The sequence below is a fragment of the Neolamprologus multifasciatus genome, chromosome 11 (genome assembly GCF_963576455.1).
Source record: "Neolamprologus multifasciatus chromosome 11, fNeoMul1.2, whole genome shotgun sequence".
In the NCBI taxonomy this organism is placed as follows: Eukaryota; Metazoa; Chordata; class Actinopteri; order Cichliformes; family Cichlidae; genus Neolamprologus; species Neolamprologus multifasciatus.
The window spans coordinates 12,706,226-12,733,475 of NC_140449.1; the positions used below are offsets into that span (position 1 = coordinate 12,706,226).

General features: G+C 40.0%; 4 protein-coding genes and 1 long non-coding RNA gene across 15 annotated transcripts in view; 2 read left to right on the top strand and 3 right to left on the bottom strand.

The window, feature by feature from the left end:
• The window catches only part of hpn (hepsin), a 28,225-nt gene extending 18,912 nt beyond the window's left edge, over positions 1 to 9,313 (bottom strand). The window contains exons 1-3 of one of the 2 annotated variants that reach the window (XM_085176010.1): positions 9,198 to 9,313; positions 8,999 to 9,034; positions 7,140 to 7,282 (exon numbers count right to left, since the gene is read on the bottom strand). In XM_085176010.1, the coding sequence (XP_085032136.1) occupies positions 7,140 to 7,176 (37 nt within the window). In that variant the 5' untranslated portion in view covers positions 7,177 to 7,282; positions 8,999 to 9,034; positions 9,198 to 9,313. The other variant, XM_085176011.1, reaches the window with a different exon arrangement.
• LOC146507922 (uncharacterized) lies at positions 1,389 to 7,133 on the bottom strand. Its single transcript, XR_014876654.1, has 2 exons — positions 3,506 to 7,133; positions 1,389 to 3,279 (listed from the first exon to the last, which is right to left on the bottom strand). It is a non-coding gene; the product is annotated as an uncharacterized LOC146507922 (long non-coding RNA).
• A 217-nt stretch (positions 9,314 to 9,530) lies between the features above and the next one.
• LOC146507923 (lachesin) lies at positions 9,531 to 14,492 on the top strand. 2 transcript variants are annotated; one of them, XM_085176012.1, is made up of 8 exons: positions 9,531 to 9,913; positions 10,016 to 10,158; positions 10,391 to 10,473; positions 10,572 to 10,777; positions 12,361 to 12,621; positions 13,057 to 13,368; positions 13,529 to 13,628; positions 14,429 to 14,492. In XM_085176012.1, the coding sequence occupies exons 1-8, from the start codon at positions 9,859 to 9,861 to the stop codon at positions 14,487 to 14,489; spliced, it is 1,221 nt and encodes a 406-aa protein (XP_085032138.1). In that variant the 5' UTR covers positions 9,531 to 9,858; the 3' UTR covers positions 14,490 to 14,492. The 2 variants fall into 2 exon arrangements, with proteins under 2 accessions (XP_085032138.1, XP_085032139.1); XM_085176013.1 differs by having other exon boundaries at positions 10,088 to 10,158.
• Positions 14,493 to 15,906: 1,414 nt separating this feature from the next.
• LOC146507924 (B-cell receptor CD22-like) lies at positions 15,907 to 20,893 on the bottom strand. Of its 3 annotated transcripts, XM_085176016.1 has the most exons (7): positions 20,711 to 20,890; positions 19,194 to 19,541; positions 18,876 to 19,097; positions 18,515 to 18,787; positions 18,247 to 18,328; positions 18,113 to 18,146; positions 15,907 to 18,020 (listed from the first exon to the last, which is right to left on the bottom strand). In XM_085176016.1, the coding sequence occupies exons 1-7, from the start codon at positions 20,748 to 20,750 to the stop codon at positions 17,985 to 17,987; spliced, it is 1,035 nt and encodes a 344-aa protein (XP_085032142.1). In that variant the 5' UTR covers positions 20,751 to 20,890; the 3' UTR covers positions 15,907 to 17,984. The 3 variants fall into 3 exon arrangements, with proteins under 3 accessions (XP_085032142.1, XP_085032141.1, XP_085032140.1); XM_085176015.1 differs by having other exon boundaries at positions 15,907 to 18,146; positions 19,194 to 19,538; positions 20,711 to 20,893; XM_085176014.1 differs by having other exon boundaries at positions 15,907 to 18,146; positions 20,711 to 20,892.
• Positions 20,894 to 21,467: 574 nt separating this feature from the next.
• Positions 21,468 to 27,084, top strand: LOC146507925 (uncharacterized). Of its 7 annotated transcripts, none has more exons than XR_014876651.1 (7): positions 21,468 to 21,598; positions 22,125 to 22,240; positions 22,621 to 22,847; positions 23,365 to 23,512; positions 24,915 to 25,037; positions 25,127 to 26,211; positions 26,822 to 27,084. XR_014876651.1 is itself a non-coding variant. In XM_085176038.1 (6 exons), exons 2-6 carry the CDS (start codon positions 22,156 to 22,158, stop codon positions 25,207 to 25,209), a joined length of 666 nt encoding a protein of 221 aa, XP_085032164.1. In that variant the 5' UTR covers positions 21,519 to 21,805; positions 22,125 to 22,155; the 3' UTR covers positions 25,210 to 26,634. The 7 variants fall into 7 exon arrangements, 1 of the variants encoding a protein (XP_085032164.1); XR_014876648.1 differs by having other exon boundaries at positions 21,519 to 21,805; positions 22,109 to 22,240; XR_014876647.1 differs by having other exon boundaries at positions 21,519 to 21,805.
• The last annotated feature ends 166 nt before the right edge of the window (positions 27,085 to 27,250 follow it).

The window sequence follows — 27,250 nt, forward strand, 5'->3', positions numbered from 1 at the left end:
GTTCTTCCACGCTAAACTCGCTCATCCATGTCTTTATGGACCTTGCTTACAGAAAAAATTCTGATAATTCATTTCTTTATTTTGCTGTGAACCTATTGTAAAATAAAAAATAAAAAATGGGGGTGGGACTTTTATCAGTAGGAAAAACTATAAAACCTATTTAAACTACAGTTAAAGTAAAAATATCTGCCCTCCGTCACATTTTTAAAAGCTGTCCAGTGGGCCGGTTCGCAGTCTGGCCAATTTCAGCCCCCCTGCCTTATGTTTCACACCCCTGTGCTATGCTGATGTTTATTAGGTCTGCTGACCCTCTCCATTCCTTACTGCATTGTCAGCATCTAATGTATCATCCTTTATCCTCTAAGCAGCGACAATTGGACATGGGGAAACCAGGAAGATCAGATATTTATGTAACTGGTTCATCAAAACAGGTCTGATCTTGCTTCAACAAACACATCCCCTCCAATATAAATAGGAAAAAGGTTCAAGGGGTTTGCAAAATGAGCAGAGGAATGTCCATCATCAAGTAAGCCTAGGTGTGGTACAGTAGGAGTGGGATAATAACAGTACAGGAGCAGAAAGAGACCTCACACACAGCTAAAGTTACAACACGAGCTATGAGTCATACATGTAGCAGTCATTATCACACAAGACTAAAAATAAACACGAACACAGGAAATATTAATCTAATTAGACAGACACACTAACCTATGAGAAGAGTGTGCATACACGCATGTGCATATTTCCTTTTCTTTACTTGTTCACACTTACATGGTATATAATCATGTAGCGGTTAAGACAAACACAGATTGCCTCTGGAAGCTGATGACGTACCACCTAATCTTAGCTCAGACAAAAACAAAATTAGCCACAACATATGTGACACACCTAAGATGAAGCGTGTTTTCCATATAATTACACACATTAAAGACGCAGCCTGTGTTTGGGTGGACGCCTTTTCTGTGAGGCATTAGTGGCTCGCAAACCCATGCTGAAACACAGAAAGTAAAGCCTTGTTGAAGGAGAAGAACAGAGGAAGATGTGGAAATCATTTTAAGGAAAACTTCATTTCCTGGGAGACTATCGGCTTCAATGCTGGAAAGCTGTCCCTCGTGTAAGGTAAGCAACTTATAAGTAGCACATTTAAAAGAGATAAAAACAGTGTTAAAGAACTGTTTTAGGATTAAAATGATAAGAGCTCTTGAAAGGTTATGTATTTATATAGACATCACAAACAGAATGTCACAGTTCATACTGACACAAGTGCCTTTCAGCAATAGTATGCAGGGCTCGCAAAATCGCTAGCCCGACGTCCCGGGGCTAGCGATTTTTCCAGTCGGGCTACCAAAATCTAACTCAGCCCTATCGGGCTATCATAGGAAAATATATGTCAGTGCTTTTGCATTCTTTCGCCAATGTAGCTGAGTAATTATGTCATTGGCATCGATGAGCCACTGTCAATATGTGACATATTGAAATCGCGTTTGAATAGGGCTTTGGAGCGTGATGTCACGGGGGTGGGCGTGGAAAGGATTTTGGCCTGATCCGCCATTTTCGGGGTCTAAGAGCAAGCGACGAAGGAGCGAAAGCACAGCAATGGTTCGTACTTGCTGTGTGGTCGGCTGCAATGTTCGATCTTACGATCGGCACGGGAATAAGCTTGGGTTGTCTTTTTATGCTTTCCCAACCTGGAAGCAATATCAAGGAGCTCATGTATCGGATGTTACCAAACGAAGGCGTCGAGCCTGGATAGCAGCCGTGAGACGAGCTGATATCAAGTTCTGTTCCATCTCCCCATATCACTTGGTGTGCTCCAGACATTTTCATTCCGGTAAGTGCTAGATATGTTCATATCACACTTTATAGCTGAATAATATTATCGTTGGTGGTCTCGGAAGTTATAGAAATTGCGATCAAACATGAATGGAGTGACTTTGCAGACATATGTGCTATGTAAAGATTCGCTAATTCTTTTGCACAACTGTAGGGAAGCCTGCCTATGAAATGGATCAAACAAATCCAGACTGGGTACCAACGCTACACATGGGGCACTCCGAAATCCGAACATCACAGTCAGACCGTCACAGGAGGCGAACACAACGGCAACAAAAAAAGCACTAGTAGGAGGTAAACAACAACCGCACCCCCAACCACAGTCTCTTATTTTAAAAGTTGATCTTAGTCAATTAACACAAACATTTGAGTATTCATACTGCCTTAATGTATAAACCACTTTAAAATTCCCTTGTGTATTTGCACTCTTTTTATTGGACAGGCTTTCACAATGGAGCTGCAGAATGTGAAGGTGAAGCCCCAGCAGAAGTTACCACAGGAGAGCAGCCAGAGATGGACACCGCAGGAGAGCAGCCAGAGATGGACAGTGCATCAGATAAACACATCACAGAGCAATGTGGAATACTTAACAAGCTGTTACCAGGGGATGTAGTTTTGGCTGACAGAGGCTTTGACATCAGAGATGCGGTGGGAATGATGTGTGCGGAGGTTAAGATCCCAGCATTTACAAGGGGCTTCTGTCAACTAGATGCCAAGGACATAGAAAATACACGAGCCATTGCACACCTAAGAATCCATGTCGAGCGAGTAATTGGCAGTTTGTGCAACAAGTTCAAAATGCTACATACCACCATGCCAATCCGTCCTCTTCTTCCATGTGAGGGTGAAGACGTTACCTTCATTAATAAAATTGTGAGGGTGTGTTGTGTTTTGGTTAACATGTGCCCTAGTGTGGTAGTGAAACCAGGCACACACGAGACTTGTACTTGTTAATTAATAATTGTGAAAACTCTCAGTATGTCTCTGAAGACAGTACTAGTAAAACCTTTTTTTTATGTGTTATTGTATGAACACACTGACATTACGTTATGTAACCATTTCTGTACCTGTTTCACTAAAATGACGTTATAATAAAAGCAAGATAACAAATAACTGTATTTCACTCTTTATTTTACAGTTTGACAATTGTTACATGGTAAGTGCTGCAGGTTTGAAATCAAGTTATACATATTTCAATGCACTTCTGACAGAAAACTAGACACCAGAAGGAAAAACTTTGTGACCACTCGCGGCTGCATTTCTGACAGTCTTTGTGCCACGGATCCTCACTGTTGCCTCCACTTTAAATAGAAGTGCAGCGACATGGGTGCAGGTCTCAGCAACTCCGGCCATACAGGTGCAGTGTGCAGCTTCGACCTTCCCCGTGGTGCTTACAATTACCCATGGTCGTAATGCAGGTTCATTCAATCTTTGGGAGTGCAGTACCTGTAACATACAAGGACAAGGTTGACAATAAATGAAATGAGACAGGGAGGACACGAATTGGCGTTAATAATTTGCCCGATTATCAGTGTTAATTTGCATCTACTTTACAATTATGGGCACATAATATGATAACGATATTTTAGCAGTTCGATGATAAATGTATAACATTAATTATGGTGGGGGGTGGAAAATGGCTATTACACTTGATGCGCTTCAGCTGACTTACCTTGGTATGAATGACGACGTACTCAGAGTTTGGCGGCTTGAAAATACCCAAATCTTGCACCCAGCCGTTGGTAAATTGGGGGCCTTTCTCAATATGCGTACTTGTGCGTACTTGCGTTCTCGTGTACTCGTGATACGTCATCAGTCGGAGACCAAGTACTGTTCCAATTCGAAGTACGCATCAAGCCGAGAACGCGAAAAAGTCCCGGATGTGTTCTCGCTCCGCCCGTTTTATCGAGCATGCATCGGTGGTGACTTGTGTGGACTTGGTACAGCTAAATATCCCAGAATGCATTTCGTCCAAAACTCAAACGCGGCAATGGCGGACGAGCGGGGCTAAAAACTTTTAAATATTACTCTTTCTGGGTCACAAAATAAACTTTTAAGTTCTTTTCAAGCGAGAATGTAGCTGTGTAAACTTCGAATATCTGCTCAGTTTATCAAGATATCATATATTTCCAAACGAGGTCCGACGTTTTCGGAGACGTCTGTGACCCGCCAGCTCCATAGCAGACAGCGAGGTCGAGGATTATTACAGCCGGCGAGAACAGCGGAGTCCCGGCAGATCGTTTTCAACCCCCCCGCGGTCTTTTCGCTACTCAGGTTAAACAAACCCCAAACCCCAGTAGCTGTCTATTGTATTGAGTGTCCACTAAAATAAAAATAAAAGCGTTCTAACATCTCACCTGCTTGTTTTTATTAAGGTATGTACACGTATGTACATGTACACTATTTTTATTAATAGAGATTTCACTACTGAGGTTAAACATAATATATAAGTCACCTAGATCACTTCTAAATGTTAATGTTTGGCTTATTTCGGCTTTTTATTTGTTCCTGAGTAAACCGGTTTGGCTGTGATTAAAGTTAAGCTTCATAACATATTACTCACAGTTAAATTAAGGACGGCAGTAAAAACTCCGGACCTGTGACATCATCAAGTACGCTGGTGTTCCAATTGTACAAATCGCGAGTCCGTGCTCGCGTTCTCGGCGAGTCCGTACTCCCGTGCGTTCTCGGCGAGTATGTACCCGCCGAGAACGCGAGTACGTACTCGCATACTTGAGAATTGAGAAAGGGCCTGGATGTGCGCCTCCAGTGACTTGTAATTTCGGAACTGGTTCGCTGTGTAGGCGCTTACTCCACAAACAAGATAGGCGAAGACATCGGGGTAGGACAGTGGCAGTAGGTCGTCTGGGTCTTTACTCCACTGCCGTATTTCGTACGGGTCCAGATTTGCGATGCACTCTATTTTTTTCAAGTAACGCTGCTTCACCTCTGGACGCAATCGGTCTCTATACCGTCCGTTTTCTTTTGAGCTGCTTTTAAGCATGATTCTTGTCGTCGTCGTTCCAGCAAAGTGGATTCGTAGACCCCGAAAATGGCGCTGCGCTCCCATAATGCATTGCGGTGTGACGTCAACTCCAAAGCCCTATTTGCGCTTGCTTTTTGCTTTCATTTTCATTTTGCGATCGCGCGAACGGTGTATAGAGAGCGGCAGCACTGATTAGTGAGTGACGATTAATTGCGCACCAATTCCTCTGACATCGTCTTATCACTCATTAGCTTACTATTCAAACGCGACAAGTGAAATCTCTCGCAGCAAGCTTAAACATGTGAGAGGTTGAGTGCGCAAAGAATCGCTGATCATTATGTAAGTACGTGTGTAAAAGCAGGAGGATTTACGCTGGTATTTTAGTTCTGCAGAGCCAAATAAGACAGGTCAGGGTGAAGAAGGGGCAGCCAAAGAAAAGCCGATCACAAAACGGAAAAGATATGACAAATCGAGCCCGTTCTCACTCCCGAGGCGTAACATGGCGACGTTTTGTCACGTCCCGCGGCGTTCCTGAGGAACGCGAAAGGAGACTTTCGGCGTTCTTATGGTACGCGGCGGGTTATGGCTGAAATCCAGTGCAATGACGCTCCCGCGGTAACCAACGTTCCAGCCCTGTATTCCAGCCCTAAACCTAACCTTATCCCTAGCCCTAACCATAACCTTTTTCCTCACCTTAAACAGGACTTAAATGACGTTAAATAGCGTGTTTCTAAGCTATTTGAAGGAAAAGAGCGAACATGTGTAGATTGAGTCCATACGGTTCTCATATTTCCTCATTTATTTTCGAGGTCGTCATTTAGGAATGTGGTGGGTAGCCGAAAACGTAATATGTTGACTATTTGTCACCTAGCCTAAAGACTATGAGGCAAAAAGAAAGCGCAGCTTTTTTGGTTTCATGGACAAAAGAATTTCTGTGGCTGGAATATGACGAGCTAAATATCATGATGTTCTGCCAGGTGTGTTGTGAGTTTCATTTGATTTCTGAGTCGACAAGCGCCTTTGTTACTGGGACCAGTCATTTTAAGAAAGACCCCATCAGAACCCATGAGAAATGCAAGAAATGCATTATTGCCCAGTCTGCAGTATCTTTCCCAGAACAAACACCAATTGCAAAAAAACATACTACAAATAAACCAAACACAACAAGAACTCCTGAAAAAGCTGTTTAGAACAGCGTGCTATATTGCAAAGAGTGAACTACCATTGGCAGAATATAGCAGTCTTTGCAAACTTCAAAAAGCAAATGGCATAGATCTTGGTTCCACTTACTTCTTACCCGTGACTTCAGTGAAAATTTCAGATTCAGGATCTGACACAGACTGATTCATGTTCTACACAGTTCTTACAAGTTCATAGAAATTTCTGTTCAATTAGAACCAAGTATTTGAGTTGATGATTGTAATTTTTATACAGTTGCTGTGATTTGTATTTTAACAATTTTTTTGATTCATTTTTGTTTCCGTTACAATATTATACTTTAATGTATAACATTGTAAAGGAAACCAAACGTAAAAAAAATTTCTTTTTTTATTCGGGCTACTTAAATTTATTTTGGGCTACCAAAAACTGAAGAATGCCTGCCCGAAGGGCTACCAGAGATTTTGAAATTTTGCGAGCCTTGATATGGCAAATAATCTTATCTTTCCTTCCATAAATTACAGTCAAGTCATTTGCAGCCATAAAACTTGTGTATAAAACTTTGCCACATCACATTTTAGCTAATACCAAAAGACAGGAGGGCATGTGTAGTCTCTGGTTTCTTTTTAATGTTGGTTTTCCCTGATGCTGTTGGAATAAAACAGGAGAACTAAGGTTACAGTAAGTAGTTAGTTTATGATTGCCAAGGGATGATGTTGTTATTGCAGTTAGTTAGTAACTGTGTTACAGTTTACCGTGCTAGTGTGAAAAGGACTTTGACATATCAGATTTCTACCTGGGTTGGGTGCTTATTCTTGTTGTAAGAGAAAAACATCAGCCAGTTCAAGTATATGTTTTTAACCCTAAAAGAACCTCAAAAATAAATCCAGTGACTATCATAGAGACAGCCAGCTTTGCAAAAAGCAGTTAATGGTTAACTGTCATGTGGACTGATGTCTCTTCCCAGACACAGAAAGTAGGCAGCATGGGCTGCAGCATGACCAGCACAACATTTCAATCTTCAGATATGTGTGCATGCATGCATGTGTGTGTGTGTGTGTGTGTGTGTGTGTGTGTGTGTGTGTGTGTGTGTGTGTGTGTGTGTGTGTGAAAGGCAGGAGGTAAGACAGCAAAGACTTGTATATTTTATATGCGCACTCACCCATCTTTCCTTCAGTCACAACTTTTTCAGCATACATTTGTGCACAACAGGAAGCAACAGTCGACAGCTGCTTTTTCTTCCTTTCTCTTCCTCTCCTTGACTCCTTGAGGCAGATGGTCCAAGTCCTTGGTGCTCCCTTTTGTCTGGTAGCATGACATTGATAGGATTGTGTAAAAAAGATTTAAAAAATCGATACAGCAGGTAGTATAATATTGTACTATAGTCTATCTTTGGGCAGAAACAATTCACTCAAAACCTGCTTTGATAAATTTCATGATCTCTAAAACATCTGATCTTTATATTTTCAATTAAATTAATTAAATTAAATCCACTTTTGCCTTCACTACTCCCTTAATTTTTCATGTCACAGATTCAACAATTTGTTGGAAACATTTGGTCCATATCCACTCGACAGCATCACACGGTTGCTGCAGACTTGATGGCGGCACATCCGTGCTAGGAATCTCCTGTTTCATCACATCCCAAAAAGGCACTCTGTTGGATTGAGATCTGGTGACTGTGGAGGCCATTTGAGTACCATGAACTCATTGCAGTGCTCAAGAAACCAGGCTGAGATGATCTGAACTTTGCAACATGGTTCATTATTATCCTGGAAGCAGCCATTAGAAGATGAGTACACTGTGGTCATAAAGCGATGGACACAGTCAGCAACAGTGGTGTTTAAACGATGCACAGTTCATACTAAGGTGCCCAAAATGTGCCAAAAAAGATAATCCACATCATTATACCACCACCATCGACCAGAACATATAAAACAAGGCAGCGTGGATCCACGCAACACCAAATTCTGACCCTATCAGCAGAAATCAAGACTCATCAATCCAGATAATATTTTTCAGTCTCCTATTATCCAGCTTTAGATTACAATACACAGGACAAGCCTGTGTGAATTGAAATCTCGACTTCCTGTTATTAACCTATCTGCTTCGAGGTTTGACAAGTTTGGAGATTCTCTTCTGCATACCTTCGTTGTAATGTGTGGTTATCTGAGCTGCTGTTTCCTTCCTATCAGTTCAAAGCAGTCTGGTCATTCTCCTCTGACCTCTGACATGAACACAGTATTTTCTCTCACAGAACTGTCACTCACTGGACATTTTCTACTTTTCTGACAATTCCCAGAAAACCCTGGAGATAGTTGAGTTGGAAAAATCCCAGCAGATCGGCAGTTTCTGAAATACTCAAATCAGTCCATCTGGCATCAACAACAATTTATGTCCAAAGTCACTTAAATCCTTCCTCTTCTCCAATCTGATGCTTGGTTTGAGCAGGTCGTGTTAACCATATCTGCATGCCTAAATGCATCAGTTTGCTGCCAAGGACCTAAAAATGTGGCTAGTGAGTGTAATTACATGTGTGTAATAACAGATAATTGGATGATGATCATTTAAAAATTAGTTACAATTTTTGCTGCTTTTGAAAAAGCACAACATACATACAACATACAAATGAGATCACTGAGATCCGAAGATCTCATTTAAAGCAATGTATCCTGGCTGTATAAAAGTCACATTGCCATTCTATACATCACAATGTAAAACCATGTGCTGTGACGTTTGAAAAGTGTTTGTTTGTAGGCTAATATTGGCAGTGAGTATTGGAGACTAATTTAAACCGCTGAGGGTCACTGATTAAACAGGTTAAACAGACACAAGGGCATTTTAAAAAGCTCGCCATATAAACTTTAAATAATTAAAATATCTCTGCCAACTTTAGTTTAGACTATTTCAAATAACCTTAGCAAGGTTAACTCCTTAAGGAGAAAACGAAATGAGCGTGACTGCTAATAACCAACAAGGCTTAAAGACACCATTCAAATCGCCTTCCAGACAATGACTCACCTGTCTGTTTTCCTCAGCTACAGGTGGAGCCTTTCGCTTTAAAAAGATGTACAAATCAAAAGAAGGCCCATAAAACCTCTAATAGGAAGAAATTGGATAGCAATTTTGAACGCCAACACGGATATATCCCAAACTTTCCGAGCTTTTGCCAAGTAAATCCTTTCCCCCCCTTTTTTTGCTCTCTCCACAGGTTACTGACCCCAACAAAGAAGACGAAGAAAAAACAGTAAACAGCCGTTTTCTACGACAGCTCTTCCTGTCAACCAAAACCACCAGAGCTCGCTTCTAACTGGAGAGAGAGGAACATTTGGACGAATTAAAACAAACTTTTAGTTTCGTCGCTCTGTGTGTGCGTGTGCTGTGGTCGTCCCGCGAGCGGTCATCTGCGCACAAGAGAGGGGCACGAGTGACGTCAGCACACGTTTCTGAGTGGACAAACCGCGCGCGAGGGCTCTCTCGGGACCCCTACAGACCTGCCGCAGCTCAACGCACCGACATATAAACACAAGCTCACTGAGACAAACACTGTCAGCTGTTATTTTGTATATTATATTGAACTTGTTGACCTCAATGTCACTGAGTCAGCAGATGCATGCAGTATCCATCAGCCGGCACCCTCTCTCTCACACACAAACACACACCAAGTTCTCTTTACTGACATGAAAGCCTAGTCACTGTCCTAGTTCCTCGTTAGCAGATAGTATAAAAGGGAACCTGGAACATTTGACTTACACATACAACTGCACTGAATTACCCAAAGACTAGAAGAGGACGCCTTGTTAGACAGGGTGAGAGTGAAGCCAAAGAAGGTTGGGAGGATCAGAGCACCACAGCTAAACAGACAGCAAAGAAGGCAGAAGATGCATGGAGGCATGGCTCAGAGCTGCTGGCTCTTGGTCACACTCTCTCTGAAAGGTAGGTACATATATAAAAGCGCTGCAGCAGTCATGCTGGGATCCGAGCTTCACGCAAAGACAGTGACGGTTAGAATTTAGGGTTTTTTTGTTGGTATTACAGGTATTCTTGCTGGTGATTGGTCAGTTCATCTCCCATCTGGTCCCATCTGTGCTGTAATTGGTTCTTCCATAGAAATCCCGTGTTCCTATGACTACCCGCAGACCTCCAATGAAACCAGGGAAGAGGGGTGGTCCTCTGCTCAGGTATTTCAATAAAGAAGGCATTGTTAGCAGTTATACTGTGCATGAAGAGCTAAAAACTGCAGTCAGAATAAAAACAAGTGTCAGTTCTTTGATAAAAACTAGCCAAAATTCGTTTTTATGCTAAGCTTACAGGTGATGTTTTGGGTGTGGTTTGAACAGATACAGTCAAGTTAATCTAGAATTTTCCACTTTACTGTATCCACTGATTAAAAAAGCTCTGTGTATCTGTTAGGGTGGAGGAGGTGAAGGAGGACAAAAGTACATGGTTTTGTCTGAGATGTGGTGCCTTGAAGACAGCCGGTGTATTACAGCAAGGTAACAATGATGTGTTGGAGTCACAGAAACACACACGAGGGTGGAAGTAAAGAGCACAGGTGTCTAAGTCTGTCTGCTTGTCCCTCTGTTTGTGTTAGATACGTGTACCACAGCGATCACATCTTCCCAGATCCATCCTACCAGAACAGGGTGCAGTACCTGGGAGAACCAGGAAGCAAGGTCTGCTCTCTGAGGATTACTGATCTAAGGCAGTCAGACAGCGGGACCTACGTGTTTTACCTCATCACCAACAACTCCGCAGAGAAGATGCCAGAGCAGGCCGGCGTACAGCTCCTGGTGGCAGGTGTGAACTTAAAACAAAACAATGATACTGTGCAATCAGCAAACGCATTGTCCACCCATCATTCAAAAGCTTTTATAGATTTGCAAAGTACGCAAGAAAAGATGCATTATTTTATATCTATTTTTATGAATTTCCTCCTGTTGTCATAATCATTTTATAGCCTGGATGAGTCACATCAGTATGACCTGGCAAACCATTAAAGACAAACCACACAGCCCTTCTTATTATTTTCTATGTGCATTGTGGTTTTGTCTGTCTTTTTCTTTTGCTATGTATTGGTCAACTTCTCTGTAAGTTGCTCAACTTCCTTGTCACAGAATATATCTCTGTTTGCTCTGTTTCTTATTTTGATTTTTTTGATGAATGGATCTGAGTGTGATTCCCTGTTGTTAGAAACACAGTACAGCGCAGTCAGAGACCAGCATTTACTGTCCAATAACCTAAAGCCAAACCTAAAGCTAGCAGTGTTTAAATGACTGCTTAGCAAAGCTTGTTGCTTTTTCTAGCACCACTGCAATATTCAGTAACAGTCTCCTTTGTGTAACCTTTTGTCTGACATTTTGTGCTATTTATGAGAAGCTGAAGTGAAACCGACAATTGTTGGGTTTAAGTAATCTTGATGTAAGACTCCGTTTCATAACCTTTGATGCTTTTGTGGTTGTAGTCAAATTACTCTTAGAGCTAAATATTAAAGACAGGTTAATATTTGCAGAGCTTGGGAGAAAAAGATATTATAACCTGTTGAGAGGCAATTGAGTTGAGTTTGTCTGTCTTACATAAAGCTTGTGTGAGAAATGACAGCAAATAGCTATATGATATGTTAAGACATTGTGGAATAATAGTGGTTAGCATTAAATTAAAACACATTCCCTGTGTGTGTGCTTTAATTTGAGCCTCTCAGCTCTATGTCTTGGTATAGCTTGTCTGGTTCTGCATGCATGTGAGAGTATCAGAGTCCCGTCCTTTAAAACTGGTGGTCTTCTGTGGATCTATAAAGAAATTAAAGGAGAGGCCTCCCATAGCACATACATAATATCACATGTAATAGTGATATGGCCCAAAAAACAAAGGAATAGAAAGCATTCATAGTGGTTTCCACCTACCTTTAAATAGAAAATAGGCATGTACAAATGGTATATAAATCACTCCACCCATTGGCATACCAACCACTTTTTTTAGACTCAAATGTGGTATTTTGGTTGTTGCATTGTTGGACGGGTACCTAAAGACTACAGACACCAGGCTGTAACTGTACTTCCTTCTGCTCTAATTGCGCATTTTTACATGTGCACCTATGGAGACTGACTCACTTTTAGAGTCAGCCTCCAGTTGCTGTTAGAGGAACTGTTTGGTTTTTTTTACTTTGGCTTTGTTTTTCAGCTGCAGAGCTTGTTCCTTGAATACTGTCCTCATTAACAAAAATGAACTAGTTAACTATTAGGATAGTGTTTTGCTCTGCAGAAAGCTAAAAGTTGTTGACTTTTAGCTTTTTGTAATTCATGATTGTTTTTTCCATTTGAATATATGAAATAATAATCTCACCACATATGTGCTTTGTCTGTTTCTGTTTTTTTCCCCTTCAGACTCCCCCAGTGCAGTCATAGCCTTAGCAAGTCCATCCAGGGGCATCACAGAGGGTGCAACCTTACGTTTGGCCTGCTGTAACCCTGCAGAGCCACAGGCCAATGTGACTTGGCACAAGAGCACAAGTAACAGCGTAACACACACTGGACAGGTGTGGAATATTACTGAAGTTAAATCAGATGACTCTGGCAGCTACTACTGTCAGATGCAAACTGGAGCCAAAGTGCATAACTCAACCATACTACCAGTTGATGTGCAGTGTAAGTCAAGCTTTTGTTATAAATGTAAAAATCAGATCAACATTTATATACAAGGTCATTCATCTGTTTATTTATTAAGCTTGTTTTGACACACAGAACTCCAAAGAGCAGAAAGAAAATTTTCAAGCTTAAAATATGTGCTGCTGACAAAGCATTTTAACTCAGACTTTCTAGAGAAATTCTAAAAGTAAGAAACTTCTGCATTAAGCCTGGGTTAACCTGGGTTAAGCAACAGGGATACAAGCAGGGCTCTTACAGAGCTTTTATTTCCTCTGTTTCCTCAGTATTATTGTAGGGCCTTTACCTTACAATATAAAGCGCCTTGAGGCAACTGTTATTGTGATTTGGTGTTATATAAATAAAACTGATTTGAATTGAATCAAACTCACTTGAAGATTTAACTCATCTTTAATGTACTTTAATGCCTCCTTCTAGATGCTCCTCGAAACACAACTGTCTCAGTGTCACCTGCTGGACAGCTAGATTACGAGCTCCCCATGACTCTGACCTGCAGCAGTGATGCTAACCCACCCGTGCACACATACATCTGGTACCAGGGTGAAGCATGTCTCAGTGACGCAGACAAAAGCTTTCATCAAGGCAGACGAACTGTAGCTACACCCACAGGAAGCAGCCAGACATCCAGCAGTGCCAACATCACCACTGAGGAATCTGGGCAGCACTGCTGTGTGGCACGAAACAGACATGGATCTCAGACTTTCAGTGTAACGCCCAGAGACTCCAGAGGTAGGTATATGAAGAGGCAGGTCTTAATATAATATTAAGACCTTTCCCCACCTACAGTGTCAAACATCACATAAAGCCAAACTTTACCACCGCAATATCATTATATCCATTTTTTTCAAACATTAAGTGTTACTAATGTGTATTTTGTTGTCAACTGCAGCTGTGATCCCACCCCTCTCTGGAAAAACAAAAGGGGTGATTGCTGGAGTGTTCATTGGAATCCTTCTGGCTATTGTTGTCATAGCCATCTGTGTCATAAGGTGGGCCTTTGTTTGTTTTACAACCAGTAACCTTCATCATAATTCACTTCACAGTCCCTGTAGCTGGGCTTGTGCACAATATGTGTAAAATAATTTCATTAAAATCAAATGAGAGTGGTCATCGCTTAAGTTAGAGTCATTGGTTACTGGCGTGGATTATTTAAGCAAATGAGTTCTTACTTAAAGGTTAGGTTTAAATATGACCAAAAAGATAAATCAATCAATTATCTTGGGTCATTCTATCTCAAATCAACACGAGATTTCTGCTCGACCATCTCAGATTTGGATAAAAAATTTATGATAGAAAGTTTGAATCTATATAATGAGTCCTGTGAAATTTTAATTTCATATATCAGAGCGTTTCTACATAGTACTGTAACTATAACACTGAAAATAATTTAGTTAAATATGTGCACATTTTCATTTTCAAGACTTGGGTCTCTCTTAAATAATCATATATTTTTCAAAAATATTTTCTGCTGAGTCATCACCGATGCATAAAAATGTTATGGCCCGAAGTTTGAATATACAGTATATAATGATTGCTGTTCATTTTAATTTCATATATCAAATACCTTTTTAGAAGTCTAGTTGAGTCTAATTAAATCTCTGAGGTAGATTGATTGGTTACTAACTTTGATCATTTAAGGAACCAAAATAGTTATTACTTAAACAGTAGGTTTAAATATGACTGAAAGGATGAATTAATGAATTTAGTTCATTATATAACATGAAAAGTGACTTTAGATTGCAGTGACAATGTCTTTATTCTTAAAATGTTTTGTTCTTTTTGCTTTCAGGAGACAGAAGTCATCCAGACGTCAGTCATACGTGCTCACTGCAACTGCGTCAGAACCTTAAAGAGTCAGTGAAATCAGGCTTTATTCTACCTAGAATCGTACCCAAAGTGCAGCACATGCACCAACAACAGATCTGTACATTTCTCTAACACACACACACACACAGAGCAAATATTTTGCTTCAGCTCCTCCTGTGTGGTTACTAACATCACTTTCCCCAAAGTAAGACCACATCACATTAACTTTAAATGGTTATTACACTATGGCTGAAGTCTAAGGTGGTAATCAAATTTTGGCACCAGCTCTCACCAGCTGTGAGCGTGTGCAGCTCATGTGATAAACATCAATGTTCATTCAAGCAAGCAGGATGCAACAGATTTCAAAGCACTGACCTGAGCTTTCGTTTCCTTTTCAGAAAGAAGCGAACTATGGAGCACCGTCAGAATGTATTTCACCCGCTTGTGTTCGATTAGTTTAAATGCATTTCTTCTTTAGGATTAAGCCTAGTACTGAGTCAAGGATGAAGTGATGCATCTCTAAGAAAAGGTTTTATTCCAAACGAAAGAAGATAGGAAACAAATGTCACCCCTTCATATGACCTCAAATTTATTTATTACTGTTTTTAAGTTTATTTTATTTGTATTTTTATTATTTTATGTTATTCGCTTCAGTTTGTTGGAGTGTTGCAGTAACAGATGTGAATTTAAATATCCTCCACGGTTCATTGCATAACACGACTACAGGCAACATCCGGAGATCTCACTAACACTTCCTGACACAGGGTTGTAACCACACAGCACAAAGTGCACCGGGTAATGTACAAGCAATGTCCAGAAGTAGAAAACATTGAAGAAGTTATTACTGAAGGCCTGCCAGTGATGATGACTGCGAAGATGATAACCCAATTAAGTGCTGCTGGCAAGTCCAACTGGATCCTGTTTGTGTGGCTTTGAGTAAACTCCTGAGAGCGATAAGCTTCCAGCAGATACTGAGCAGAGCGTGAGGAGAAGTGGGAGAGGATGAAAACCAAGAGGACAGTGACTCTAACACCCGGACATCTAAAAAGTGCACTATTTTAGGATTTTGCTTTTGTTTCATTTGCCATATTAAAGTGAGGTGTGACGTGCAAAGTTGTTTTAATAAACAATAAAGTGCTTCATTAACAACTATCCAAAGAGACAGTTTTGCACATGTGACCCTTAGCTGTAATAAGTTGCATTTATTACACATTTTTGCAGCCATTTGATGTTTTCATGTGATCTGTAGAGCATGTATTGTGCTGTCAGTGCCAACTCATAATTTCATTAAATGCTCACGAGTTGAAATTTATACTGAAAAGCATCCAGCAAACTGCAGTGGGACCAAAACTTACAAAACTCAGACTTCGGACCTTTTTCAAAGTCAAACTGAACTTGGAAATTAAAAAAAAAAAAAAGTTAAAAAAAAGAAGAGCCAGAAGCAGATCAAAAGGCAACAAGTTTTACACAATAATCTTTATACAGTTATATGGCAGCAAATATTTATCCAAGCTTCTGTTACAATTAACATTGAACATTTTAAAATATTAACCACAGTTCTAGCAACAGAAAAGACTATGAGACTGAGAGTGTCATGTGACCTGTGAGCAGAAGAGAATGCACATGCTGATTGTAAACTCAAGGGGGAGCAGAAACTGTTGTAACCAATGAAAGCCATATGTCCACGCATCAGCAATGTGGCTAACATAACACACTGGTGTGAAGGAAGGCTTAAAGTGATCACATGTCCTCTCAGTTTCACCCAGGAGAATTCCTATTCACACTAAGGCTTGTGGGCCTCAATTGTTGAATTAAACATTCATATTTTCTCCCTCCCGTCGCTGTGAAATTGAACAATGACCCAGTATTAACGAAGGCAACCTTGCAGCTCAGCTTTTTCTTCTTCTTCTTTCTTTCTGCATAAACTTGTTATGTTTTCTGTGCTTGTCATTCTGTCTGTCAGCTAAAAATCTGAATTGATTCCGATAAAACTTTGTAGGAACATAGAGTGAGGTCACATTAACGATCCATTAAAATCTGGCTTACATCCACCAAGGTCATCTAGGTCAAGTTAATCATTTATTGGACAAAGATAAAAATCCTTATAACTTAGAGACTATAAGACCATCAAGTGTGGTGCGTATTGGCAACATATAGAAAGTACTGTATGAAGATTTAAAATTTCATGTCACATGACCGCGGACCTCTCCTCCAAGGTAAAAGTGACTAACGCTATATAGAGCTATTTACCACTACATTTATATTGCCATCATTTTTATTAACAACATTTGGGCCCATAAGGACTGACTCAGCAGGTAAAATAAGTATTTATCATGTCACCAATTTTCTAAGTAAATATGTTTCTAAAGGTAATATTGACATGAAATTCTCACCAGATGTTAGTAATAACCCATCCAATCCACACATGCACATGCAATCCACCACAGATGTCCACAAATTAGGTGTAATAATGGGAAATGACACAGGGAAAAAGTATTGAACCCAGGAAAAAAGGGAGATGCAAAAAGATGTGGAAAGTCATGGCACCAGAGGAAATCTATCAGTAATTAGAAAGCAATGCCAGGACCAAAATTGAAAAACTCTTTAGATGCCAAAAAACACACCATGTTTAAAAGGCACTACAAATATCTCCCCAACAACACCATGCCAACACATTTAATATAACTGAAGGAAGGATGAATGGAAAAAATGTATCTGCTGCCCAGATGATGAAGATGAAACGAAGGTGGACGTTTCAGCAAGACAATGATCCCGAACACACAGCAAAGGAAGCTGTCAGTTGGTTTCAGAGGAAGAAGATAAAGCTGCTAAAATGATCCAGCTAATCAGCTGACCTGAACCCAAGTGAAAATCTATGGAAAGAACTAAAGGTCAGAGTTCACAGAAAGGGTCCACTGAACCATCAGGACTGTTTGTGTGGAAGAATCACAACTGAGCAATGCATGCGAATAATTTCTTTTTATATAGGAGGCATTTTGAAGCTGTAGTCACCAACAAAGGTTTTTGCACAAAATACTGCATAATGTGTGGATTTGATCAGTTTAGCACCTTTGGAAGTATATTTACTTGTTGACGTAGTCAATACTTAAATATTATATTATCCATCCATCCATTTGCTTCCGCTTATCCTTTCCAGGGTCATGGGGGGCGCTGGAGCCTAACCCAGCTGTCATAGGGCGAGAGGCGGGGTACACACTGGACAGGTCGCCAGTCTGTCGCAGGGCTAACACACAGGGACAGACAACCATTCGCACTCAGATTCACGCACAGATTCACACCTATGGCCAATTTAGATTCATTAATTAACCTATCCCGACTAACTGCGTGTCTTTGGACTGTGTGAGGAAGCCGGAGTACCCGGGGAGAACCCACGCAAACACGGAGATAAGGTCAAACTTTCATAAAATGTTTCCTATCTCTAAAACTTGCTTTAAAGTCTACTGCTTTTGTACTGACAACATTTAGCAAATGATAATAGTATGTGTGGATTCTTGTTTTCTGGGTTATTTTAACCCATTTCACATTGTCATATTTTCATAATCATTGCTGTCCATCTGAAACATAAAAGGACAACATTAGACATTTTGTGAGAGACGGTTATAATTGCTTTCAAACAGACCCAAGTCCAACGTGTCATCCTTCTCACCTCTCTGTCCCCAGCAGGATTACACCACCCCTTCCTTTAACGAGGAAACGAGAGAAGTTTGCAAACACAGCACAAAAACATTCAAAATCATCCAACTGCTACGAAATTAGGAGTAGTTGGTATGATTCACTTACCGAACCCAGATAATAATCAGTGTAAGGAAAAGCATCAAAACCACCTTGACTCCAATACCAAAAAGGAGGATAACACGATTAACTGTTCAGAAAAGTAGGAGAAAATGACAAATGAACAAGGATGCATAGTTTCCTCTGCAAAAATTTAAAAATAAATGCACATTTTTTTGAGCCACTAGATTGGATTTCTTAACAATTTTATGAAATATCTACTAATAATTTGCATCATTTGAACAATAGGTTATGCCCACTCGCCTGACAGACTCACTCTTTGTTTCTTCCACTTCCAGCAGGACCGCCATCGAGTTGCTTTCTCCCAGACTGTTCCCGGCCCGGCAGAGATAGACTCCACTGTGGGACACCTCCAAAGAGGGAAGAGACAGCACCTGGCCCGAGGCCACCTGAAGCCTGGAGCTGGAGCTGTACCAGGTGTAACTATCTGCTTCAGGGTTAGCAGCGCTGTTGCAGGTAAGATTCACATTGCTGCCCACTGACAGGAGGCCAGCCTGACTCACCTCAGCAGACACGTTCAGTGGAGAATCTGCATTAAACAAAGTCACTGGTTGCACTTTGTGTTGTATGAGTAAAAACTCAGCTTGCAAGAGTTAATATTATCTTCATCTACTTACACTGAACATCCAGAGCAGCAGGGTGTGATTGCACTGACTCATACCCCTTGACAGTACATGAATATTTCCCAGTGTCTTCGGCCTGCGCCCACAACAATGTTTTTGTCATTGGATGTCCATCTTTGAACCAGATTGTGCTTCCAAGTTGGCACGATGTTACACACTCAAGAGTCACCTTTTCTCCAGCTCTCACTCTCTCCGGCTGCACTGTGGCTCTCATCTCTGGATGTGGGTCAGTTAGATATATATTTTTTAAAAAAGAAGAAGAGGCTGGAAACATTAAGTCTGGAGAGCACGTTTAATGTAAAATCACTTTACCTGAGACGGTCAGATGCACAGAAGTTTTACTACGCATTCCTATCGTATCCGTGCCAAAGTGAAAGTAGTAATATCCAGTGTCATTAACCTGCAGGTCATGAACTGCCAGGCTACAGTTGTGCCGCTGGTCGCCAAGATATTCATAATGATGGCGATACAACGGAAGGTCTGAAAGCTGAACTCGTTTCCAGACACCATTTTCTAAACGTCCCTTGTACCATCCAGTCGTTCTAACAGTTTCCCCAGCTGTGTAGTTGTATACGCACCTAAAAGTCACAGATGATCCCTTTATAGCACAAAGATCTGGGTTTTCAAATGTCACTGACCAAGCAGCACTCACAGTTCCTGCTGACAGGTGATGAAACACGACAGAACATATTTTGTTAGTTTCTTTTGTTATTATGGAGAAGTTAAAGACAAGACGTAAAGGGGAAATTGAAGTAAACCGCTGAACAGTGTGTTTTTTACTTCTTACAAAAAAATGAGGAAGTGAAGTTGTCAAAACAAGGCAACAACAAGAAGGCGAAGATCACTCTGCTGTTCACTCATATTCGGCCTCCACTAACTGCAGATTTTCCTTGTCATAATTTTGGTTTGGCTTTTCAGACTGAAACAAATAACCAAACATTGACCTGACAGATACTAAAATAGTCCATTAATCAGGGGAAATTACCCGATTACATGATTGCCAGCAGCGCGTGTAATGCAAATACTTTCAAATGTGCATGTGAACTGCCACAGTGAAAACTGGGTACGTGTTTCGGGTACGGAGTAGGAAAGTAAGTAGGTTCCTTTGAGCAAGTAGAGGTTGGGTGTGTTTCCTTTTTGTGACGTGACTGTCTAATTGCTATCAGATAATATTCTTCTGGCAGCTCTCTACCAAGCTTTTCATATTTGATGGATTACAATCGGTTCCGATAAAATTTAAGAAGAAGAATATTGCTGTTCTCATCCTCATCAATGTTTTTTCTTGCTCATTTGTTGCCTTTTAACTTTCAAAGAGGTTGATAAAATCCCACTGAGTACTTTTTTGTATTTGAGTGTCTGCAGTCGCTGAAAACCACACATCCTGAAACAGTTAAACAGCATTTTAACTGTTTCAGCACTTAACTCTTCCTCTGCTACACGTTAGCAACTGAAAGTCCAAAACATTAAAGTGAAACTTTGAAGAAAAAAAGATGGTTGGGTTGTAAAGATTTGAATCTTGGAAAGTACCTGCTTTCAGAATAATATAATCCCTCTACTCATTGTCTCATCTTTCTATTTATTCCTGTTTGATGCATCATTGCTTCAGCAGGTACAGTCAGCTTAACAACTGTGTTATTTTCTATCCTCATGTTCCACATTCACTCTTTGGCTCTTACAAAGTAAAAGCAGCCCCATGCAGTGTAGACATAACAGATAATTACTAAGTATACTTTAAAAAAAAAAAGCCTAGAATTGCAATCAAAAGAAGTTTTATTCCATTCCAAGCTTGTATGTTATCTTAAAACTCAATTGATAAAGAATCTTCTTACCTGACTTCATAGCCAGGAGCAGCAGCACTGCGATCATCATCTCCACATCAATGCGCAATATTTCCACACAGTTTTGAAATCTTGGGGTTACAGCTGATACAGTAGACGCCAGCTACTTATTTCTGCTTTCTGCTCTGTAGAGTCGCATTGAGACCTCTGCATGAACTTGAGATGCAGACAGTGGGAGGGCTCAGCGATCTCTCACCCATCCTCCGTTATGACCAAAAATGTGACAATTTAAAGTCATGTGAAAAAACAACAAAACAGAAGACAGAATGGTTTTATTTTGGCCCTAAACTAATTTAATAACATTTGTGAAACCCATTCATAAATAAATTACAGTAAATAATCATTTATTTGTAACTTATTATTCACTTTTTTTCAAGATTTTTTTTAAAAGCTGGCAGATGAGGAACTTGTGGTTCACTCCATTTCTGTTATTACTCTCATTTTGCAATGAAAATATGACAACTTTGAAAACAAATGCCCCTCCTTTATTTTTTCCATCCAGCCAAACACCAAAATGTAAAAATGAAGAAAACCCTCAAACAGAAGCAAGGCATTTCTGGCAGGTCACGATCATTTACCATGAACTTTGTCCTTTGTGCCTTTTTTAAACCATTCAAAGAGAAGCATCACTGATTGAAGGGTGAACAAAGAAGACGGGTTTAACACATTTGTTTGTGTGTGTGTGTGCGCGCGTGCGAACCTGACGTCTGCCCCAGCTATAATCGGTTCAGGCTGGGCCTGCATAACCTGTTTGTTACTTGTTTTCATCAATCCACCTTGCACATAAGGAAGTCTTCCACATTCCTAAAAGTGCCCTGTTGTCCTGAACTTCTGAAGCGAGCGGATGGAGAGAGGCAGAAAGAAGTGAAGCAGCGAAGGGTAAGCAGTGTGCGGACAGTGACACTGTTATGGACAGTGGGCGCAGATGTTTGTCACAGCGGCCGGTCTCCAGTGTCTCTGCGTCCTAGGACCACATCTGTGCAATAAATAGGATTTTCTTTTTAAAGAGGTGCCGTCAAACAATCTTCAAATAAGGAAGCTTTCTATAGAGCTGGTTGGGAAATTCCAGTTTGTTTTGTGGTCAGTGTAGGTCATTTCATTTGAAATTCATATGTTTTCTAAAATGAAAAAAAGTATGTCATTTCCTCAGGTGACATAGAGCAGCATATTAGATTGTGTGTATGTTTAATTTATAGTATTTTTAAAACTATGTTGTTGTCAACACTCTCAGTTTGCTATATCTAATTCTTGAACAGTGTTCATCTACAGCTGCACTACACCCATGCAAAGAATCGTTGCATAAATAACTGGTTTTCTACACACTCCCACACACAGGCACCTGTATAACCTGGTTTTGCATTCACTGAACTTCTTTTATGTTTTATGAAGTTTTTGTTGTTTGCAGGTTACTAACTGGAACAAGAGTGAAGAAAAAGATGGACGGAGAAATGAGGAGCAGAAGGGCACTTTCTCTGATGTGCTTGTTTCTGACTGTGCTCCAGATCAACACACCTTCCTCAGGTAAACCAACCACATCCATGACTTCCAAAATATACTTTGCAGTCACTGAGACATTCCTCTCTCGCGCTTCCTCATTCCATTGTTGCAAATCTTTCCATCCAATTCACTCCAGTCATTAGGCTAGATATACATTTAGGAGAGGAGGTGTGACTCTGTGGGTGGATATTTGTTTTGTATTTATTTTGTGAAATAACTTTGATGTTATTTACTTTCTATAAGAATTTTTTTACTCTTCAGTTTTACCAAATATAAATTGCTGATATATTTGGGTTAGCAGTGCATTTGTTAAATTGCAACATTTTACTTTTTACCTGATTATTTTTCTTCCTTCTCTCTCTCACACACACACGCATGGATTGATCACCCAATCACTGCTCCAGCTCAAAACACAACTTTGAGTACTGCTAGCACCACCACCAAAGCTCCAAGCACCGGTGCTCTCAGGTACAGCACACTACCATCTAACATCTCAGTGGGTGTGGGAGAGCCTGCAGTGTTTCACTGTGGCGTGCCCGAAGCGCATCCGAACCTCACGTTTACCTTGTATGGGAGTAATCACAACTACAGCCTCACCTGCCCCGGTGGCCACGTGGAAGACATCCCCCAGGTGAGGGAGGGGGAGGGGGGAGTGACCATGTGACTGTTGTTTTCTGACTTGTTCGTTTTTTCTATGAGGAAACAGCTGCTATTAGATTACATGTTACAGGCAGTCTTTCTGAAGAAGGAGAAACAGGATGTGCACATCGAGGAACAAATATGACAAAGCTTTTCTAGGAAACCAAAGTAGAACCAAGTCACATTTACAATAAGGTTACAGCAGCCCTCACAGAGAACTGTGCCGTGGATTTATATATTCTAAGTGTGTCTGCATATTCATTTTTTCCATTGTAAGTGGTCATTGTAAGGAGATTCATTCATGAGTTTAACATGTTTGCACTATGGTGCATTTTAAACTCATCCCCATCAAATGACCATCATTTTATAGTATTATCGTCTTACGTTTGTTAAGATTGTGTTGACATTGTAAATTGACCACCATCAATCACCCTATGAAAACGCCTTCTTTTGAAGCACTTTTGAATCCCTTATTCAGTCTCCTTTCTCTCCTCTGTCCCTGTCCTCAGGCTGTCTATGGACGTTGTGAAATGAAGAATGGAGAGTCGCTGGCTGTGTGGACCCTCCTGGGTACTGCCTTGCCCCACAACGGCACAAGAGTAGTTTGTCAGCAGCTGAGCAACCCGAGAGCGCTCTCTGCCGTCCTGCATGTTTATGGTGAAGTATTGAAATACAGTCAAACTAAGTGCATTGCCTAACGTTGCATGTCTTCAGTTTAATTCAATCCAGTAGTCTCTTGGGTTCAGGTCCAAGTCGCTTTATTTGTACCTTTCAGTAGTTGCAGTTTAATCTGATGGAGAGATGGTTGCCCCTCTTTGAGCGTTTCCCGCTGGAGGTTTCTTACCATTAAAAGGGGGTTATTCCTCCCCACCATCTCCTAGTTCTTTCTCAAAAGGGATCATCTGACTTTTGGGTTTTCTCTCTTAATTGTAGGACCTCAACATTACACACTAAGACCTGTCAATTTTCTGTGTGGGACACTAAGTCTGAGACCACTGTGCCCAACAAAATGTTTGCAGTCTATTGAGTCCTGCTGTACTGTCAAGAGGACACCCTGAGCTTAGTGACTTTCCGCAGACAATGGGCATTGCAGCTTTTACATCATGTGGCAACAAGTTTAAGTGATCATTTTTTTGCAGATAAACAACTAAAACTCAAATTGTTTCTTCAATATGAGATTCTTAACTTCAATTTGGCAGCATTTCATTAATGTACAGTCATTTTAACTCTTTAGCTTTTTATTCAGTGTTTGTTTTGTTGTCAGTGTTCATTTTCAATCTCTCCAGGAAGTAGAGGACTGAGTGAGGCAGAAAAGAGGAGATAGAGAGCATATAGTTTTACCTACCTCGAAGCAGGACACACCTTGTGACAAACTGAAAGTGTAATAAGCAATGCGTCTTTCCAGCCTTTTCAGTTAAATTCACACACACACACACACACACACACACACACACACACACACACACACACACACACACACACAGAGAGAGAGAGAGAGAGTACATAATCAAGTACAAGTCTAATTTCTAATGTATTTACTTTGATTAATGTTGATTTATGTAAATATTATATTTGCAATTCATTCAGGTTTCTACCATACTAAAACTAGATTGAAACTATTTTCAACATGAAACATGAAAACAGGACAACGTTGCCCGACGAGACTAGGGCTGCTCTGATTACATCATCCAGCTCATCCATATATGGGCACTGAGATTTTTGAACATTTCTAAGCACACAAACTACAGGGAGGTGCTCATCTCTGAGGAATGCCTTAAAACTGAAAGCCTTCTTCATCATATCTGTTCATGGCATGACTTGGATACATAGGATCCAGATACAGTTATAATCTTAGATATAGTGATCCTTTTCTCCTCTGATAAGGAGAAAAAGATACCCTCTGAAAGGTGAGACCTCTCTTAAACACGATGCAACAAGGCTGGCTCAATCTGCAGAGACCACGAAAAGCCTGTGTAGTTGAGACAGCATGTAAAGTTTCCTTTACATGGCGGTGTCCTGTTTTGCACTCATGTTGTTTTTATTTTTACTTTATGCCTAGATACTGGTGCAACCAATGTCCTTCTCATTGGCTGTATTCTTGGGGGATTCTTTGGCGTCCTGTTAGTGGCAGCTTTGTTATACACCTTCCTGGTCAAATCTGAGTCCTTCCAGGAATGCTTCGGTGAGTAATGAACACATTTATTAGCACAAGAAATGACTGAGAAGAATAAATAGACTGACAACTAATATACAATGTGTCTGTGCTTTTAGGTGGGGAAGAAACCGAAGAGGATATGACCACTATTGTATCAACGGACCAAAAGAAGAAATCAAGTCAGGATGTGACAGACTGAAAATAGATACACAAACTGTTTCTATTTTGTTACCAGGCTAACTAAAGTGAGAGCTGGACTGAGCCAAGGTCTGGAGATAATGCTGTTGCAAATGTTTAAAATCAATACTTTAGTCCTTTGTTCTGTTGGTTAAAAAGAGGAAGAGAAGCTGAAAGTGCTCATAGATATGACGAGACAATCTGTTCCTACACTTTGATCTGTTCAATTTAGATGCTTTGAATAATTTCTTCTCACGCTTTAAATTATTCGTGACCACAAGCCAAATAAATCTTGCTTACTTACTTAAAATTAGTGTATGTATGTGTGTAGAGAGCAAGGAAAATCAGGCAGACAATGAACAATGAGCTCATTTAAACAACACTGGTATTTTGTAAAATTTTATAGCTGTTTTATTTTGGAAATATTATAATTGCACATTTATGCAGTGCAACGACGCAAAAATCACCTGTACCAATTCTGATTACTTATTGAATGGACGATGTGATTTTTTTTCATAAGTGATGCTAATTATCAAAGACTATGGGAAAAAAATCATTACAATCACATGATCATTAAAATCTAATTATAATAAACATACAGGCCACTTAAACTTGAAATCGTGATTACAAGTAATTTAGTATCACTTGCTGATTTTGAATCTGTAAACATGTTTTCATCTCAGCCGCAGGTGCACAGCAAATTCAAAAGTGTTAAATGTTTTGGTGTTAGTAGTCTTAGAGTTAATTTTACTCTAAGTAGAGTCACATTCTTTTAATGTAACTCTGAGGTGTAAAATGATAGTAGTTAAAATCGAGTGTTAAAAATGAGTGTTTCTATTTCAAATCTGGAGGTGTTACAATGGAAACATTAACTCTTGACCTCTTAACTCTGAACTCCTACAAGGGCTATGACACCAATAGAGTAAATTCCCAGACTCCGCCCCCAGCACGGCTCCAATCGAAGCTGAAGTGAAGCCGTTTCAAAACATTTTGCTCTACATATTTGAGTTGTTTGCCATGCTTGGTAAGTCATGTTTTCAAAGATTGTTTCAATTATTGTTATTAGCTTTTACTTCTGTGGCTCTTTGGAGTTGAGACAAAGCTGTGTGAAAGGCATTAGCCATGTTGCTCGCTGATAGCATAATATTCTGTTTTAGCTAGCTGAAAGGTATTGTTTGCGGGCAAATACCACAGCCTTGAAAAAAGCTTGCATGTGAATTTTAAGTCAAATTTCTTGGTCAAATACACTTAAAACAATGTCTAGAATGTGAAATGTTGATATAATGATGCTACTTGAAGCCTGAAAACGATCTCCCATAAAAAAAACGAGCAAACAGCAGTAGCAGATGTCCCAAGTCCCGACTGAGTTCTACGTTAGCATTTAGATTCCTCCAGAGTTTTGTGCACATGGTTTTAGGTAAAAATGAAAAAGGTTGAGGTTTTACATTTAGTTCAGTATTACCTGTTGTCTGTGTCCTTGTCTTTTGGGAAAATACTTTACACAAGTAATGGCTCAAAAAGGATTCCCCTTTTTTTTTTTTTTTTTTTTTTTTTTTTTTTTTTTTTTTTACTGTGCTGCAATTGATTTGTGCCATTAATTAGTGTCAACTAATTTTTATTCAATCTCCACATAGGATATGCTTGTGAAGATGGAATATGGGGGAGAGCAGAAGTGCGTTGAAGTTCCACAAAGTGATGAATGAAGGACATGCATATTGTATTTTGTATTTATTGAAATAAGTGATGAGAATGCTGTTATTTGCATTTACCAGCTCACCTATGTCAGACCTTTTGATAAACGAAATTCTAATGAAAGTGAGAACATGTACACTGTTACATCTTTCAGAAAATGTTTTGAAATTGTGGTGCACAGTTCAGAATAAATGTTTTTCAAAAACCATTGCGTCTTTTTAGTAAATGTTTATTTCCAAAAGAAATTTCTAGAAGTTCAGAACAGTAAAATTCCCGCTTTTTAGAATTAATTAGAAGATAACTCTTACGTAGCTAAACTAAAATACTCTTTGAGAGTTAATATATAACCTCTTAACACCAAGTGTCAAATT

Excerpts from the sequence above, each read along its gene's own strand:
- LOC146507923 (XM_085176012.1), top strand. The coding sequence starts at position 9,859 with ATGCATGGAGGCATGGCTCAGAGCTGCTGGCTCTTGGTCACACTCTCT. Across the intron at positions 10,778-12,360 it reads CGTACAGCTCCTGGTGGCAG|ACTCCCCCAGTGCAGTCATA; the intron begins GTGTGAACTTAA and ends TTTCCCCTTCAG. Across the intron at positions 12,622-13,056 it reads ACTACCAGTTGATGTGCAGT|ATGCTCCTCGAAACACAACT; the intron begins GTAAGTCAAGCT and ends GCCTCCTTCTAG.
- LOC146507924 (XM_085176014.1), bottom strand. The coding sequence starts at position 20,750 with ATGATGATCGCAGTGCTGCTGCTCCTGGCTATGAAGTCAG. Across the intron at positions 19,098-19,193 it reads TGTGCATCTGACCGTCTCAG|AGATGAGAGCCACAGTGCAG; the intron begins GTAAAGTGATTT and ends ACCCACATCCAG. Across the intron at positions 18,329-18,514 it reads GGAAGTGGAAGAAACAAAGA|TTAATCGTGTTATCCTCCTT; the intron begins GTGAGTCTGTCA and ends TTTTCTGAACAG.
- LOC146507925 (XM_085176038.1), top strand. The coding sequence starts at position 22,156 with ATGGACGGAGAAATGAGGAGCAGAAGGGCACTTTCTCTGATGTGCTTG. Across the intron at positions 22,241-22,620 it reads GATCAACACACCTTCCTCAG|CTCAAAACACAACTTTGAGT; the intron begins GTAAACCAACCA and ends TCACTGCTCCAG. Across the intron at positions 25,038-25,126 it reads GTCCTTCCAGGAATGCTTCG|GTGGGGAAGAAACCGAAGAG; the intron begins GTGAGTAATGAA and ends CTGTGCTTTTAG.